The sequence below is a fragment of the Mchenga conophoros genome, linkage group LG8 (genome assembly GCF_057382185.1).
Source record: "Mchenga conophoros isolate Kocher_MC1m ecotype Shallow Benthic linkage group LG8, M_conophoros_male_GT1.1, whole genome shotgun sequence".
In the NCBI taxonomy this organism is placed as follows: Eukaryota; Metazoa; Chordata; class Actinopteri; order Cichliformes; family Cichlidae; genus Mchenga; species Mchenga conophoros.
Window position 1 is genome coordinate 21,160,369 of NC_140533.1, and position 16,938 is coordinate 21,177,306.

At 40.3% G+C, this 16,938-nt stretch overlaps 1 protein-coding gene across 2 annotated transcripts in view; it reads left to right on the top strand.

Moving 5' to 3' along the window:
- Positions 1–16,938, top strand: part of dock1 (dedicator of cytokinesis 1) — a 196,043-nt gene that overhangs the window by 177,645 nt on the left and 1,460 nt on the right. For both annotated transcript variants that reach the window (XM_085284890.1, XM_085284891.1), the window contains exons 44-51: positions 779–865; positions 2,240–2,416; positions 4,309–4,392; positions 9,568–9,705; positions 11,886–12,028; positions 12,497–12,695; positions 14,783–14,957; positions 15,540–15,691. In XM_085284890.1, coding sequence (XP_085141016.1) covers positions 779–865; positions 2,240–2,416; positions 4,309–4,392; positions 9,568–9,705; positions 11,886–12,028; positions 12,497–12,695; positions 14,783–14,957; positions 15,540–15,691 — 1,155 coding nt within the window. The remainder of the gene's footprint in view (positions 1–778; positions 866–2,239; positions 2,417–4,308; positions 4,393–9,567; positions 9,706–11,885; positions 12,029–12,496; positions 12,696–14,782; positions 14,958–15,539; positions 15,692–16,938) is intronic.

Consider the following 16,938-nt stretch of genomic DNA (forward strand, 5'->3'; position numbering starts at 1 on the left):
CAAAAATCCAGTATCTGATCTCCTCAGTTGGCCCTGTGCCTTTTTAAAAAAATGTCTTACTGCCATCAAACACAAAATGAGTTTCTTTGTTTTTTCTTCAGCCATAAAAAGGTGGATAATGGGGTGTTGTCATTGTCACCTGGTTGAATGTGCGGGCAGGCAGGCTCAACACCCGAGTTTGAGAATAATTTGAGAATAAGGTGACGTAGGATGTTTTAATTGATACCATAGATTAGTCTACTTAAAATCTCAGAAAGTTTCAAATTCCAGTGACCTTGTTCTCAAGGTCAGGGGTCAATTTTCTGAACTTTTCTGAAATTTCTTACCATCTACTAGGAGGGTGACTGGTAGCACTGACAGCATAAACATTTGATTTCTATGTTCTGTTGTGAATAAAATATAGGATATATGAAATGTGGAAATCATTGCATTTTGTTTTTATTCTTTTTTTTCTTTTTTCTTTTTTTTTTTAAAGTAAAGTGTGCGTGTTAGTCCCCATAGGGAAATTTTGTTTTTATTCTAATGTTACATTTTACACATTGTCTCAACATTTTTGGAACTGCCCTTGAGCACTTGAGCAAATGAGCTCCGATCCAGACGGGGAGGCAGTAGAGCCGTCTTCCAACCAAATCCATTGCGTCACTAAAGTCTCATCTATGCAACAGCAGTCTTGTTTCATTGCGATATCTTGGCACAGCTGCAGCTTGATCTGTTTAAAGAGCCACATTATCTTGATTTGAACTGTGTTCCAATTTTGTGTCTGTCTTTGTGTCTGCAGAACATGTGGATTGAGAGAACCACGTACTCTACAGCGTACAAACTTCCTGGCATCCTGCGCTGGTTTGAAGTCAAGTCAGTCTCCACTGTGAGTATGAAGGGCCTGTGTGCCAAGCAAGGCTCCTAATCAGATGAGGATGTGCAGGCTTGCTTAAAGACAATCAATGTGATTTGTCCACTTAAGCAGTATAGACGCAGGGGTGCCACTCCCCGGGCTAACGACAGGGCACGTTCTCTCTCTGCCAGATGGCCCACATTGATTCACCAGGCACTCCTGTTTCTACTGAAAATTGCTACACAGCACAAATATAACTGGAGAACAGTTCAGGCTTTGCTCTCCTTTCACTTTTTGTACAATTACCTGGATTACAGTATTGAAAACCCTTCAGACAACAGCAGAGGACCTAAGTGTTGACTGAAGCTTTATCAAAATGTAATTACTTTATCAGTGATTTTTTTTAAATGTTCATCCCCGAGTACGGGGGAAAAAAGTGCACCATATAAGTCATGAGCACAAGGGCAGATTATAGTGTCAATTAAGAGTCCAAACAGGCTTTTTTTTTTTTCATGTGTTTTTAGTTTGTCCCAAAACAAATGCACTACTTAGTGCGATTAGCCTTCCTTTACCTCCCAAACACCTGAGTCCATGTAGCAGAGTTTTACTCTCCATTGTCACACTAATTCGGAGCGGACACCTCTTCCTTCAGGCAGAGTTAGAATTTACTGTCAGGAGCAGCTTGCCCTCCAGATGAGCCAGGGAGAGGCAAGGTCCCTGAGGTCAGACTCTCTATTTAAAGCTTAATGACTGGGCTGAGATTCACCAGGCCTAATCCTTCCATCTGACAATTCTTTTTATCGAGCTGGCCTGAGACATACCGGAGCAGATTGGAGATTTGTCTCGCTTGTACAACATCTTTACTTTTTTGGCTTGGGTCTAATTCTGACATTTACTTAACAGTCCATGCATGTTTTCTCTAAACTCTTAATACAATGAAGTGATTTTTTTCATCCATCCAAGAGATGAGTTTGCCCCTATGTGGAGTTAAATAGATTGTGTCGAAATTAGCTTTCACACCGTAGTGAAATGAATGACAACAGTTCCAAGTACTTCATTCATCTTTTCCTCTAAATTGCTAGTCTTTTTTCTTTTTTTTTTTTTTTGGCATGGGATTTGAAGTTCTGGTACATGAACACACTATCCATCTTCGTTTGACAGTTCCAGGTTTGTATATGGGCACGGTGATCAAAAATTATTCATTGTTTCTGTTTGATTTATGTGTGTAGTTAAGCGATCCTCAGCCTATCTTCTTATAACCTTTCTGTAATTCGTAACACAAAATGTTTCCCTTTGATTGTTGTAATCGCAGGGATGAAAGCAGTGTACAGTATGTGTATTTGCACTGAAACAGGCGAATAAGCGCTGGGAATATCTGATATCACCTTTAACTTCTGTGCTACACAGGAGGAGATCAGTCCGTTGGAAAATGCTATTGAAACAATGCAGCAGACCAATGAGAAGATCAGCAGCATGGTACAGAGGCATCTCAATGATCCCAACCTTCCCATCAACCCGCTCTCCATGCTGTTGAATGGGATTGTGGACCCAGCTGTCATGGGAGGTTTTACCAACTACGAGAAGGTAGACAAATGAAAACAGTTCTGGATGTGTCTAAATCATCTTAACTTTTATACATTCATGTCCAAATCTTTAATTTGAACGTTTCCACAATTCATGAAGCTTTATTTTATCTTGTTCTAAATGCCGTGAAGGTTTGTTAAACATAAAGCTAGAACCAGGAGACTCAAATCTATAGGGCCAGTGCACAACCTTAAGACTCGGTTTCTAGCCTTAGGTGTTGTAAAGTTGAAATAAATGATGCCCCTTTATCTCTCTGGGCAAGATTGGCAGGAGCCTACCACAGCAGACATGACTAAAGATGACCCTAAGATGACCTTGAGACAGTTCAATACACAGAAGCAGGGGCATGATATATAAGATTCATACACTGAGAGGCAAAGCACTTATTTTTTTTCATTAGCCTACAGTTTTACACACCAGTGCTAGTCAGGTATTTTTATATTTTGAACAAGCTAAGCTAACAGTTTCCCCATTTTCCTTCTTTGTCGTAAGCTGAGCTAAGCATCCACTTCTCTAGCTTTGTAACTGCCATAAAGAATTCTAATAGACATGTCTTATGATCATCATCATCATCATCACAGAATCATCTCACACATTTTCCAACAAAAGAAAAACATTTTCTGAAAACGAAACAAGAGGAATGCCTATGTTATTTATTGTTGCTTATAGTATATATTTTTGCATATAGTACACGTTAAGGATAAAAAGGTACTCCGTGTCTTTAAATTATCTCTAAGATCATCAAAGTATGTTTTAAACTCATTCAAATAAAAACACATTAATTTCCAGGTTATATTATATGATGTGAATTGGGTGTTATTATTAGAGTACCAAGTACCAAAACCCACTCATTTCCAGACCAGTGACTGACCAGTTAGCTTGATATATATCTGATTAGTAACTGGTCTGTTTAGCATCACTCGCTGCCCCATGCTGGTCGTCTCCGAGTGCCAAGATAAACTACATGTGGGCCACCACAAAAACATTCATAACAACAAACTTAATCAGACACTTAAATCACCCTAACCCAGATGAGCACTGACATTTTTAAGAAGTAAGCAAAGGCCAAGTGGCTAAAGCTGTCCAGAGTTCAGAGCCAGCAACAAGCCAGCAGACTCAGTAAGAGCACAGCATTAATGCAGTTTAAGTAACTGAACATCCTGTAATTTGTTGCCTAAATTCTAAAGCTTAAACTTTTTTTTTCCTGATCTGAATTGAAAAATAAAAGTCGGAATCAGAAAATTGCAATTAGCGCATCTCTACTTCTTCCTACTTCTTATCATCGTATGCTTGCTGCAAATTCTTGAATCCCTATCACTATGATGGTTAATGTTTTATACCTTTTTATTTATATCATGTTCCTTGTAGGTCATCATAAATCCATTATTTTTTCCTTTTCCAAAAGCCCAACTCAGTCTTCACTATTTCCTGTTTTTCATCATTTTTCACGTGTAATCCAAATACTATAGTGGCTCATGTGGTCTTTTTTCAGTTTTTTTAACACAACCCTTTTACCCTTTTGATTATTTTAAAAAGCGATAGCCTATTGGGTTCTCTACCTGAAATAGAGTTATACCGGTCTTGAGGGTGCCTTCTGAGTCAGAGGAGAAGCAACGGGAATTCTTTGCCCTCAGGTCACTCCTTCGTCTCAGTGAAATAGTGCGAGCAGTGGATGAGAGACGGTTGTCTTGACTACATTTTTCACATCTTAACAGACCTTCCCAGTGCTTCACCCTTGTTTCATCTTTATTTCCTCCCAGTTTTCTTTTTATTTATATCGCAAACATCTTTACATTTTTACCTTTACCTAACTTTACTCCAGGTTTTCCTCCTTTCTATATAGTCATACTTACTCCAGTGTTTTTCTGTCTGCCATCTTTTTTTTTCTCCAGGCCTTTTTCAATGACAAGTACATCCAGGAGCATCCAGAGGACCTTGAAAAGATAGAGAAACTAAAGGACCTCATCGCCTGGCAGGTAAGACCATACCACTGAAGAGCCATGGGACACGTAGGTGAAAATGGCAAAGCATCATAAGGGTCCAGGACTCAGGGAACAGTGCTTTTGCCAGTTTGTTTGAAATTATTTACTTTAAACGATGTTACATTCTTTGCATTCTTTTTCCATAGCACAAGTAAAGAGCATAGGAAGACATGGCCGACAGGCAGTCAAAATGCTGAGTATGGATTAGATGGTGTGAAGGAGCTTGGGAGGCATGAAAATGTGCATTCATCCCACTCAGTCTTTTAACATCATTGGCACTGGTTTGCATTCATTTGCTTTGGGCAAGTCACTATGGTTAAAATTATTAGAGAAGTTTATTAATGGAATCAACACCAGAAATGTTCAAACCTTGCACCACCATCTACAGCCTTCCAGACATTACGCTGTGTGATTTTGAAATTTAAAGTAAAATTGCATTTATGTGTGACACTTCATTAAAGTGATTATACATAAAAAATAAAAATGAATCAGTGTGAAACTTACAGCTGAACATACATTATTGTTTGTGCAGTAGCAGTAGTTTTCAGTGCAGTAACTCTTACAAACAGGGGAAATGTGAGCCTCTGTGAGCATCACTGCAACACTGAGCGAGATGCACATGCAGCAGGCAAGAAATGCACACGAGGACTGCTGGAAAGCAACATCCTGTTTAATAGAGTATAACTCTCTGGATCTGAACTGTGGGTTACTTTAATACTCAAGAAGTTGTGGTTTCCTGCCTTATGGTTCACCCAGGATCTGAACAGATACAAGAAAAGTCTGCTTCGTATTCTAAAGTTGTACCTCTCTCAGTTGTTTGTAAAATAGGTCGACTTTGTGCTCCGCATCTTTGGTGGAACTTCGCCGACTCTAAAAAGGAACGCTCTTTTGTTTTTGTTGTGCCTTTTGACTTTACATGGTTCAGTGATTCACACAGAAGAATGTATCTTGTATTCGTACCTCGCGTCTGACACTGATGATGCTGCTCACATAATTGTTTTGCTGTATAGCGAAGACTTTTTTTAAAAATACAATTTTCCATGTGTGCCTACTTTACTTAGACATACAAGTGGCGCGTACGTGGGGATCTGTAGGAAATCGCTGACTGAAGTAGAGGTTGACACAGCAGCGGCAGGTTACCTAAAAATAAGCATGTTGCTGCTTCATCACTCCTGGAACGTTGTGCATATCACAAAGGCGTTATACATGACAGGGTTGGAGCAAGCAGCTGGATTTCATCTCTAAGACCTATCAGTTATTTTTATACTTATCATGAAGCAATGGCAGCAAGCAGTAATCTTGGTGTGATTACCTTTGTGGCATAGGCTTTTATTTTTTAATTCCAGGGTACTACTCAGATAAGGAGCCATTTCAAAAAGTGTCCTTAAAATCATTGTTTCAAATTATTTCGAGGTTATTTGGTGTAATCATAATGCACACATGCCATAGAGGAAAGCCTATGCCAAACATACCCACAACAAACTTTAGAGCAATCACTAAAGCAGATTTGAATTGGTGTCAGCTGTCTCTTTGCCAGAGACTGCAGGCTTGTTTATCTTGTGTTTTGAATCCATCTAAATGAGACAAATGAAGGCAAGCCGGCTCCAATGAGCAAACTAAACGGGTAGAAATGAGCCGTTGTGCACTGCTATCCTGAAATACCCATTGTCCTCATTTAGTAATTAGAGAGAAATGAGCAAGTGGAAATCAGGAAAATAGGTGTTGTAAAAAAACAACAACAACAACAACAACAACTCCCTGGCAAGTACGAAGTAGGGTTTTTAGAAATGTTTATGTTTATAATTGGCTCTGGAAAGATGCCTAAATTAGTTCCTGAAACGCCTCACTTCTACATCGTTCAGTCTGTTTATGGGGAGCTAAACGATCAGGGGAATTTTCACCAGGGCATCAACATTGTATTCACTAGCATAAAAACATCATCTTTTAATGGCAGGCTTGTTTCCTAATAGGACCCTCTAACAGAAGCCTTTTTCTTTTGGTCGCTTCATCTCACATAAAGCGGAGTCTGCTTATTAGTCTGTCTGACTCGCCAAATGTTGCGTACGTCTCCAAGACCTGCGCGACCTTCACGAAAGGTCTTAATATGTCATCGCAGCTTTAATACCAAGCATCTCGAAGTCAGCGTGGCTGTCCTACCACCGCGGGGTGTGGCTCAGAAGTCTGTTTGTTGTGAATCAGAAAGGCAGTTGAATGACAGGGTTCAGTTAAGAACAGTAGGCTCTGTTTTTTTTTTTTGGGGGGGGGGGTTTAAACCACAGTGCCATTTCATTTATAGCTGTCAGCTGATAATACTGGCATTTGCCTGTTTATAAATGGGGCTCTAGCGTGATTTCTAATCGCTGCAGCCCACTAATTATGATGGCACAATATGTGAATTCAGGACACATTAAAAATTATTAAAAATTATTAAAAATAAACTGTTATAGGTTCATGATAGTCCTGGTTATTTTTGCAACCTTTAAAGCTTCTGACAAAAATTATCTTTTGTCATAAGGGGGTTAAAAAAGGACAGACGTGGCCACAATTGTACATTTGCATTGCCTCAGTATTGCCGTATTGTATCGCCTCTATGTAATTTTAGACACGCTTGTGTCTAGTTTCTGTGTTCACAGAACAGCAAAGTCATGCTGTTAGGCTTGAACTGTGCATGTTCTATTTAATAACCACTCATTTTCTTGTACTCGTGACTCCTTTGTGCTCAGTTCGTCTGACCTTCTCTGCAAGCAGTCTGTAGTTTTACAAACTGCTGTGTTGGTTTAGATACACTCTTCCACTGTTTTTGCTACCGTCATTTATCAATATCGGGGCAGAAAACTCAAACTACCCACATGTCAATATCCTTCGTGCCATTTTGATTGTCTTCTAATATATTAATGAATGCTATTTTCAAAGCTTGCATGAAAGGGGGCACTGTTAGTGACATGTTATTGTCACTGTGACTTATGATCAACAACAACACTCTTAGCTTTGCCTAGCCTCCCCAACTAGCATGTCATCTCTGACACCTCAGCTTTGCCTCTTTATCCCGTAAAATAACTCAAATGTACCTCTTCCATGAAGTAAACTAGTTTTTACAGTTTGTATTGTCATGACTCTGTAAGATAATGTTTACCGTGGACTTGGTGTTGGCTTTTTATGAATGCAGAACCAAGTCCCCAGTTTCTAATAATGACATTCACCTTAGCATCACGAGAGCTGATATCTCTTACTGATATGCCAAATTGTGAAACTGATAAACAGATATCTCTCTTAGACAGCCGGAGAGGATTAAAAGCATTTTTTTAAAAGTTAAGTTATGTAATTAGACTCGCAAGTTTGTGTGTGTTTGTGTGCGCATATACGCACATATGTGTGTTGACAACCTTGAGCCTAAGTGTCTTCCGCAATGAGCTTATCGCTGTGCAGCCACCAAGCAGAAATCTGTTGCCATGCCTCAACTCAGCCGCACTCAATCATCCAAAGGTCTATAAAAAGATGTGGGTATCCTGGGAGACGTGAATCTTGCCTCAGCTTTCACTCTCGCTGTGTTTTTTCATTGCTTTTTCATCTCACAACACTTCGTCCTTCAAAAACTCCTCTCCCCCCTCCTTTCTCTTAACCTTTTTCACCTTCTGCCTCTCTTTTCCTTCCCTTCGCCTTTTCATACCCAGACGCATCTTTTCCTTCTTCCGTGAGATCCCAGTGGTGATGATGCAGGTGCTCACTAACAGGGGGAATGCCTGCATGGTGTCTGTGGCCTCCATTTCATTTATGCTTTCGGGCCAAAGGTTTTGTGATTCTCATATCACAGGATGCTGTTTATTAGCACATCGTATCACATACCTGAGAACATATAGCTAGGTGGCTAGTATCTTTTAACAGGTGTGTTTCTGCGCTGCTAATCTTCCTTTCTGACAGAAATTCTTATCTTGACATGGGTGTAAATAAAATATAAATGATTTGGGGAGTATTATGAAACATTGCATCACAAAAGTGCATTGGTGTTTTGGACAAGTTGAATGAAGTGGGCTCATGATATGATATGCCCTGGGAGGAAGTTTGTCCTCGGGGAATATAAAGAAGGGTAGGCTAGGGAAGGTCAGGTTAGCACACACACAAACACTTTTCTTTATTATCCCACCTATCCAATATGTCTCACGTCTCACAGATTATTTCTTCCATTTGTTCAGGTGAATTTGTTTCATTGTCTGACTGGGATCAGTAAATGCAGATGTTGAAATTAAATCCCGTTTAATGCAGTTTTTTTTTAAGCTATTCATCAGAGGGGAATTACAAACACCTTTTTTCAGCTTTAACTGTATTTCTCGTTTATAGAGGTAACGCGGTAAAGTAATATTTTTACAGTTGCTATGGGAGAGAAGGGATCTGCTGTTAACACAGCTGACTATAACATCTTTGCTTTTTTCTGCCAAAGATGGCATGAAACACCTCTGCAAAAACAAAAACAGAAAACCCTCAACCTGTGATTTTAACCAGCAGAGAGGAAAATAACACTCAAATGGTCACTCTCCCAAGGGATGGTGCGTCCTCCTCTTACCAGATTTAGTCAGCAGAGCTGTGGCACTGGGGTTTCCTAATTACTAGTTTTCAGCAGTTTCAGTCTTCCCCCCTACTCTCGCTCACTGCCTGTCTTTCTCCCTTTTCCTCTACCTGAGCTGCTTCTGGTATGTGTTTAGATTTTGTTATTCACCAGCTTCCTACAGAGTGGGAGGCAGCAGTGTTCCTGAAAGGATGCATTATACTGTTTTTTGCAATCAGATATGGAGAAGAAAACATCCAACCAAACAAAGTAGATGCCTGTTTTCATTGCCATGTTTTAATTTATATGTTGCATTGATGTTGGTGGGGTCAGGAAGGCGGCGGTAGTGTCATGGCAACAGCTTTCTGTAACATGTTCCTGCTTCCACCTGGATAAGCTTGCAGTGCATATGCAAAATTACTGATGTACTTTTACTGCTGGTGCTGAATATGCACATCCAAGAGGGCAATGAGCTAAAGGACATGTGCATGAAATTAAGTTTATGAAGTTAATGACAGACGCTAATGCATTCCTCTGAAGGAAGAAGCAGCATGTAGCTGATCTCTCATCTCTGCAGTCCAGGGTGTGTTTGATGAAGTTGTCTCACGCTGCTGTTTTTCTTCCACCAGATTCCGCATCTCGCTGAAGGTGTTCGGATCCATGGAGAGAAGGTCACAGAGGCACTGAGGCCTTTTCATGACCGCATGGAGGCGTGCTTTAAGCAACTGCGGGAGAAGGTGGAGAAACAGTATGGGGTAAAGTCTCTGGTAAGAGCTTTTTCCTGTACTAGAGCTTCTTTTTTTTTTCTTTCTTTTCTTTAAACACAGACAGTGCTTTGTAGCTCAGTGTGCTAATTTTAACAGGGACTAATGGGATCTGCAGTTCTTTCTGGTGCTTGGCTAACGATTTCTGTGAGATGGACTTTCTGAAATATTTTATAATATTATTTGTTATTGTTACATCTCTCATACATCCATTATGTAGGATGTTGATCTTCCTTTTTCTGTGGTCAGATTGTAGTTTGTACATTTATTCATGTCTTTAATATTCAAAAGGTAGCACTAATGAAATTACATGTTCTTTCTTTAGTATTTTGTTAGGTTTGTGTCATTAGAATATACCTAATTACGGGTGTATTCCCAGAAAATTTAAAGGCTTTCTTGACCCGGATTAAAGTTGCAAAGAAACAATGTCCATCTTCGAATGACGCTTTCATTTTCATTCAAATTCCAAATTCTGTCTCACAGAGCTGTGTTGGCAAAACATGTCCATAGATGCATAAACGCCTTTCAGAGTGCTCAAAACCATCTTTGTGGAAAGCAGACAAGATGTTTGCATATATTTTTTTCATAATGACACAAAAACGAGGTGCAAACAATTCACTTTTTTGGTTTGTCATTAAAACAGATACAGGTGTAGGTTGCACACAAACATGGCAACTGAGAAGGACTGACTCTTGTTAGGACTTACAGGATTTTCCTGTGTCATAAAGTGCTTCCAAACTTTTATAATCTGGCGTCTGAACCAGAAAATAGAGCGAAACAATTCGGTGAGATTTCTAAGTCGAGATGCTCGGGCTGACGTGATAAAAATGGCAAATTCACAGTTTAGTTTGCTGTTGTGTGTCACGTGTGTTTTTCTTTTTGCTCCAGTCAGCTGTGAAGTTAGTGTGTGTGTGTGTGTGTGTGTGTGTGTGTGTGTGTGTGTGTGTGTGTGTGCGCGCGCATGGTGGGGTAGCCTCCATCTCTCTCTTCTTTTACAGATTTAATTGCTGCTTGACCAAGCTTTTCACTCAATCTTGCCTGAGGTAACGGGGCACCTGCCCATTTTTAAAGTAAGAGGGTGGTGACCTTTCAAACAAGAGAAAAGCTATCTCTTTCCAGGGTGTGATAATGAGGTTACCCTATCAGGTGTGTGATGGCCCCTTTCTTTGGCTGAAAAGACTCTTTAAATGCAAAAGGTTCCTTTGTTAGAGCTGCTGTTGCGAGATTTTTCCTTTGTCAGATTTCAGCAAAAATTAATAGTCCTACAAGATTCCTTCTTTTTCTTTTTACCGCTAACCTTGTATGTTCAGATAAGCGGCTCTGTTACGAGCTCTGTACTGGACATCGGTTTAGGATAAAACTGCAAAAGACCTTCAGCTTTACAGTTTTCCTGTCACAAGCCAGCTATATATTGTGGGCGGTTTTATTGGCAGCTGGAGTGTTTTTAATGCTGTGTAAAAAAATTATCACCTTTCTTCCTGGTATGGAGGTGCTGACCATTCGAGTGACTGCAAAATGGTCGAGCTGGCAGTGATTATACAAAAGTATAATCACTGCCAGCTAGTGAAAGAGTGACAAATTAAAGGGGAAAGCCAACATAAAGTGTCTAAATGAAGTGTTGTGCCACCATGTGTCAGCAAAAGGCCTTCGGTGTGCCTCGGGCGTTGATTTCACAATTCTTTGCTGCAGTGATGGAAGCCATTTTCCCCTCATTTGATGTTATGATGAGCACCACCTGACATCAAAGTCCAAAATCTCTCCCTAGGTGTTCATTTAGGTTGCAATCTAGTGACTATGAAGAAGATTCCTGTCATTTTCTTGCTTAGTATTGATTTGCAGTGACCCTTCCATCTAATGGGAGAAGTGGGTCTAGTGTAGGCCTTCTCCTGCTCACTTAGATCATTTCCACTTGTAGTTTTGATGGAAAAAAATGTGATTCAGGAGCCCCCATGCAGGATTTTTATATATACCACAGAGGATGATTTCATGGTAATTGCTCCTCTGTACCATGCCATATATTTGTTCTTTCTCTACTCTTTTAATCTGGGATTTCCTGTAATTTGTCACCCACTGCTACCTTATTCACCGAGCACTTTCTAAGTAACTACAAAGCAATCAGTAACATTTAAACTAAATAATGTTCTGTTTTTTATTTGTTTGTTTGTTTTCTTCTCTGCTGCCAGCCTCCAGCAGATGAACGGCGGGGACCTCGTCCTCCCTCCATGGTGAGGTCCTTCACCATGCCCTCCTCCCAAAGGCCACTGTCAGTAGCTTCAGTCACCTCCATCTCCTCTGACAACTCACCCTCCAGGCCCGGCTCAGATGGGTAACACCATGCTTCACTATTCTTTGGGGCATAAATTATGTCATCTCTAGCATTCGTTCTGTTTTTTTGTTCTTGCAGGAATCAATGTTGTTTTTTTGGGGGGGAGAAAAATCGTGTCATTTATACACAGAGGTGCCACTTTGATTTCTTATCTAAGAGAATTTCAGAGAAAGTGCTTGAAAAATGCATCTGCTTTCTTTCTTCCAGTTCACATGCAGGTTGAAACTTTAACAACTTCACATTGAAATTGTGACTGAAGTATTCTTTGCGCTATTAGCTCTGTTTGTTATTTAATCAGAATGTACATAAAACACATGCATGCAGCAGATTTGTGTAGATCTTTGAAACTGATTACTATTGATAAAGGAATATTCCCACATGTTCTCTGGCATGAGTCGGGATATACAAATTAACACATTTTGTTTGAGTTGATGTATTGTTTTTATTATTATTATTATTATTATTCAGTTTTGCGCTGGAGCCTCTTCTACCAAAGAAGCTGCACACCAAGTCTCAGGACAAACTAGACCGTGATGAACCCGAGAAGGACCGCAAAGAGAAGAAGAAGGAGAAGAGGAACAGTAAGCACCAGGAGGTCTTTGACAAAGAGATGAAAACAGCGGACATCTCTCTGCAGCCAGCTGAAGCTGTCATACTGTCAGAGACGGTACGTTTTTACGTCTTCTGTTTGGGTCGGTCATTCTCGTAACTCTGCTGGCTTGTGTCAAACATTTGGACTTGGGGATAGATTGGAATTTGAGGTCAGAGGTTACTGTGACCACACAAGGCATGATAAATTAAGAATTTATATGCTAATTATGACCCAATAAGACATAAATGTCAAATAGAATGAAATGGGAAGTGATGAAGTTTGAATATCCAAAAGGCCGAGGGTCAACTTCACTGCGACATCATAATGTGCTCCCAAAACACTTTTCTTGTTGTTATTCAGCTACTTCATAAATCAGGAACAGAAGGAGAAATTCTAACTGTATTTATAATTTGATCAGATACTCATTTGGTGACACTAATTTTAGGCGCCCAAATAGAAAGTGTCTCTTTTCTAGCTGTCACCTGACATAGATCCGGGTGAGAACAGATTTCTAAAACGACGACCGTCTTTAACCTGCTAGCTCACAAGTAGGAAGACCAAATGATGTTTTTGCACCAGTGTGCTAAAAAAGGTAGCTAACAGCCCAGTGCAATCACCAATAGAAAATGGATGTGATGCGAGCTGTGGATACTCTCCAGGCACCTCGCTTGCCTAGACCGCAGAGTATTTCAAGTGGTGTGATCACTGTGGACTGCTTCCTGCTGGGTGAAAACAGACAGCTGTAGAAAACATCCCAACTTGTTTCCCCCAAAGTTCACACGGGAAAACAAGCATGGAAGTGCTCTAGACAGACAGGGGTGTAAACTGCAATTTCACCGATTGGAGGAGACGTGCAACTGCAAGGTGAAAACTGTGGTTTGAGATTATTTTTCGTTTGTTTTTATCAACCTTCCTTATACTCTTTTAAACCTTCTAAGGGAAAAGTATTAAAGGCAAAAAAAATCCAGAAAAGTTTGGCAAGTAAACACGTGATCACCTAATGCAATCATAACCCGTCTTTTTCCACTTGCACATAAAACATTGTGCAATATATGTCGCACGGCAAACATCAGTGGGCCATAGAATAGAGAAATATCCCTGCTGTGTCTTTTGGTGTTACTGTGAAGGTGTTTTTTGTTTTTTTTTTGTCTTCCCTCTCATGTAGAGTAAGAGAAACTACAAACAAGAGTATTTCAGTTATGTTTTGTTCTCTTCAGATCTTTGACTTGGTCTTTATTTTCTTGCCTTTTCCTCTCTCTATGATGTAGCTCACAATTCTGCTTCTCAACTGTTCCCTCAGTTCTCTTTTTACTCTTCATATCTTCATCTCTCCCCCTCTCCTCTCTCTTTCTCTGTTGTGTTCATGTCCCTCTTCACCACCGCTGTGTCCATTACAGCCGAGTGGTATCACTGTGTTCTCATTGCCCAGTGGGAATGCTCCCTGGCTAACGGCAGTAAGATAAGGGCAGGAATGGAATCCAAAAGAAGCCCCTGGCAACGGTGGAGCCGTCTGGCTCATGATGCGAGCGTCATGCCCCCGGGGTCAAGGGTAGAGAACCTATTGGTCTCCGGTGATTACCACATACTAGGATGTAGTAGCTCGGTGTGAAAGTATAATCTGGAATCAAGAAATTGCTTTTTTCACCCACAATGTGAATTTCATCTTCAGCATTCAAGAGAAAATTAAATCCCTGAATAAAGTGTGTTACTTTTAGTGTCTCCCTTGTGGCTGACTGTTTCAGTTGGCCAATTACAAAGTTGTTTGTTAATGTCGACTACAGAGTGGAATAGCCCTCAGGATACAGCTTTTCATATTCAAATTCCTGCTATACCAAAGTGGAGAAAACACAGTCTTGCATGCAAACAATTATTTGTAGCCACAAATAAGTTCCTGCAGTCCAACAAGAACATTTATCTGAATGGTTTTTGCTTTCCTTCACAAATAGCCCGTTCAATATGGCTGTATATACACACATGTGAAAATAAAATGTTCCCCTTTAAGGGATCTTTTATTGGCTCCCTATGATATTTAATCAAAAGTCTCTTGTCAGTAAATTTTATTCTCAGTTCTATTTTATTGACTTCTGTAACTTTCGTTGTTTACTTTGAGCCCGCTGTAATATCACACTGATATCTTGTTTTCTTTATGGCTGATCACACAGATAAGCCCTCTGCGGCCCCAGAGACCAAGAAGCCAAGTCCTTAATCAAATTGTTGGAGACCGCCGTCTTTCTGTGTCACCTGGACCCCCTACTTCTTCCTCCAGCTCCTCCTCACAGTGCCCCCCACCCATTACACCAAGGAGCAAAGTTTCCTACAACCTGCATGCCGTTTCCAGTAAGACGTCGTACTTTGCTGCCATTCAGCATTATTTTTGTTTCTGTTTTCTTACCGTGACACGTTGTAACTGCAGTATTTTAGGGGTTTCTGTGTGTATATTCGCACACCAAGTAGTTTCACGGTAACATTACCATTAGCATTTTCTGTCCATACAGCAAATCTAAGGCTGACACTTGTCTTTATCTTGATGACAGACGCTTGTCTTTATATATCTATATCTATATATAGATATATCTATATCTATATATATATAGATATATAGATATATATCTATATATAGATAGATAGATGTTTCATAGGACTCCATACCTACTGCAAAGCCAGAAAATCCATTATTCAGTAGAGGTATACTGTTCTGTACTGTAAATTCCCCTCAAATGTGCGAAGTAATGACTGTCTCCGAAATTTAAGTCCCCTTTCTTCTAGTTTCTTTGAAAAAAAAAATTAATTAGTCTCAATCAACATAAATTTCTCAGAAATGGACCCTTTTTGAACTCTTCTGGGTACCAGCCCTGCTGTGTAAGATATTCTAATGTAGTTCAATGACGAATGTGAGCTGATGAGTGCCCTCTTGCACAGGTCTGGAGCTGAACGGGATGGGTTGCTCTGACAAAGGTGAAACCCCTCCTCCGCTGCCTTTGAAAAGCAACACAGCTGATTACGGCAACCTGCTAGATAATCAAGACTTGACGAGCCCCTCGACACCTCCACCACCCCCTCCACATCAAAGAGTAGGTGTTTTAATTAGAGCTGAGAGCAGCTTCTTAATGATGCATGGCACTTGTAATGAAACAAGCGACCGCTACACGCACTTGACATTTGGGTCAGCCTCCTCCACTATCCCCTGCTCGTGTACTTCCTGTGCTGACGTGTGCGAGTTCGTGCATGTGTGTTTTTTGTTTACATTTGGGCTCGTTGTGGATTTGTCCGTCATTTTTTAGAATGTGTGTCACAGAAAAGTGTAGGCATCAGTCAGTTAGCAGCAAGAGCCCACACCCACCTGTCCACCCAGTGTTATTTATACTCATTGCCCCTGGTGCTCAGACGTGATTGATTGGATGATTACTTTACCTCTCACATCCATCTCACATCCCTCGTGTTGTTAATCAGCGGCTCATCTCTCCACGCTCGGCGACTTCTACTCTAGCCAGCTTCACCACTCTGTTAACTAATCTTATTTATCCACTGTCACGGCCCACAGACAGGTAGTAAAACAGAGCCACATGCACACCGTGTGGCAGCAAGCTGACAGTAATGTAGTGAGCGCAGATGTCCTGAGACTGAGTGACAGCCATTCTTCATTTACAGTTTTGATGGAGGCAGAGGTGAGGTCACTGACTTGCATTACTCCTTGTCTGTACTCTCTGCTGGGAACTCAGGTGTTTGAGGAGGAGAATTCAGGTGGAGAGACAGGCTTAAACAGCTGAGACATTTTCCATCTGGATTAAATAAGACTTGAAATCACCTTTCACTTATCTCAACACACCAGAAGATCTCTAGCCACTAATCTTTATTCGTACCACCTCCCCGTTTAATTCTTTTTGTTTTAAAATGTTATCCAATTTTTCTGTCAAATTGTTCAACAGTTTTTCAAATTAATTAATAATACAAAAATTCTAAGTATTAACAATTTTAAAAATGTCACGGCATTTTTAAGAAAGTAATGTTTTTTTCCTGGATATTTTAGCTGTAACTGAAAATATCTACTGCCTGATGACAGTTTTCTCAAATGGTCAGTGGGACTGTAAAAGCAACACAAGACTTGGCAATTCCAAGATCATAAGGACACCCATCTGTTAAGAACATTGAAATTGTTCAACAAGGTTGGAAGCAATGTGTCCCCAACCCTGGTCCAGAAAATTGTGCTAAGATGTTGCATTTATCCAAGAATCACCTCCATCTTGAAGAATTCGTCAGACTATTGAATACAGATTTCAGGGTCTAAACTTCAGCAAAGTCTTGATATAATGCTAGCCTC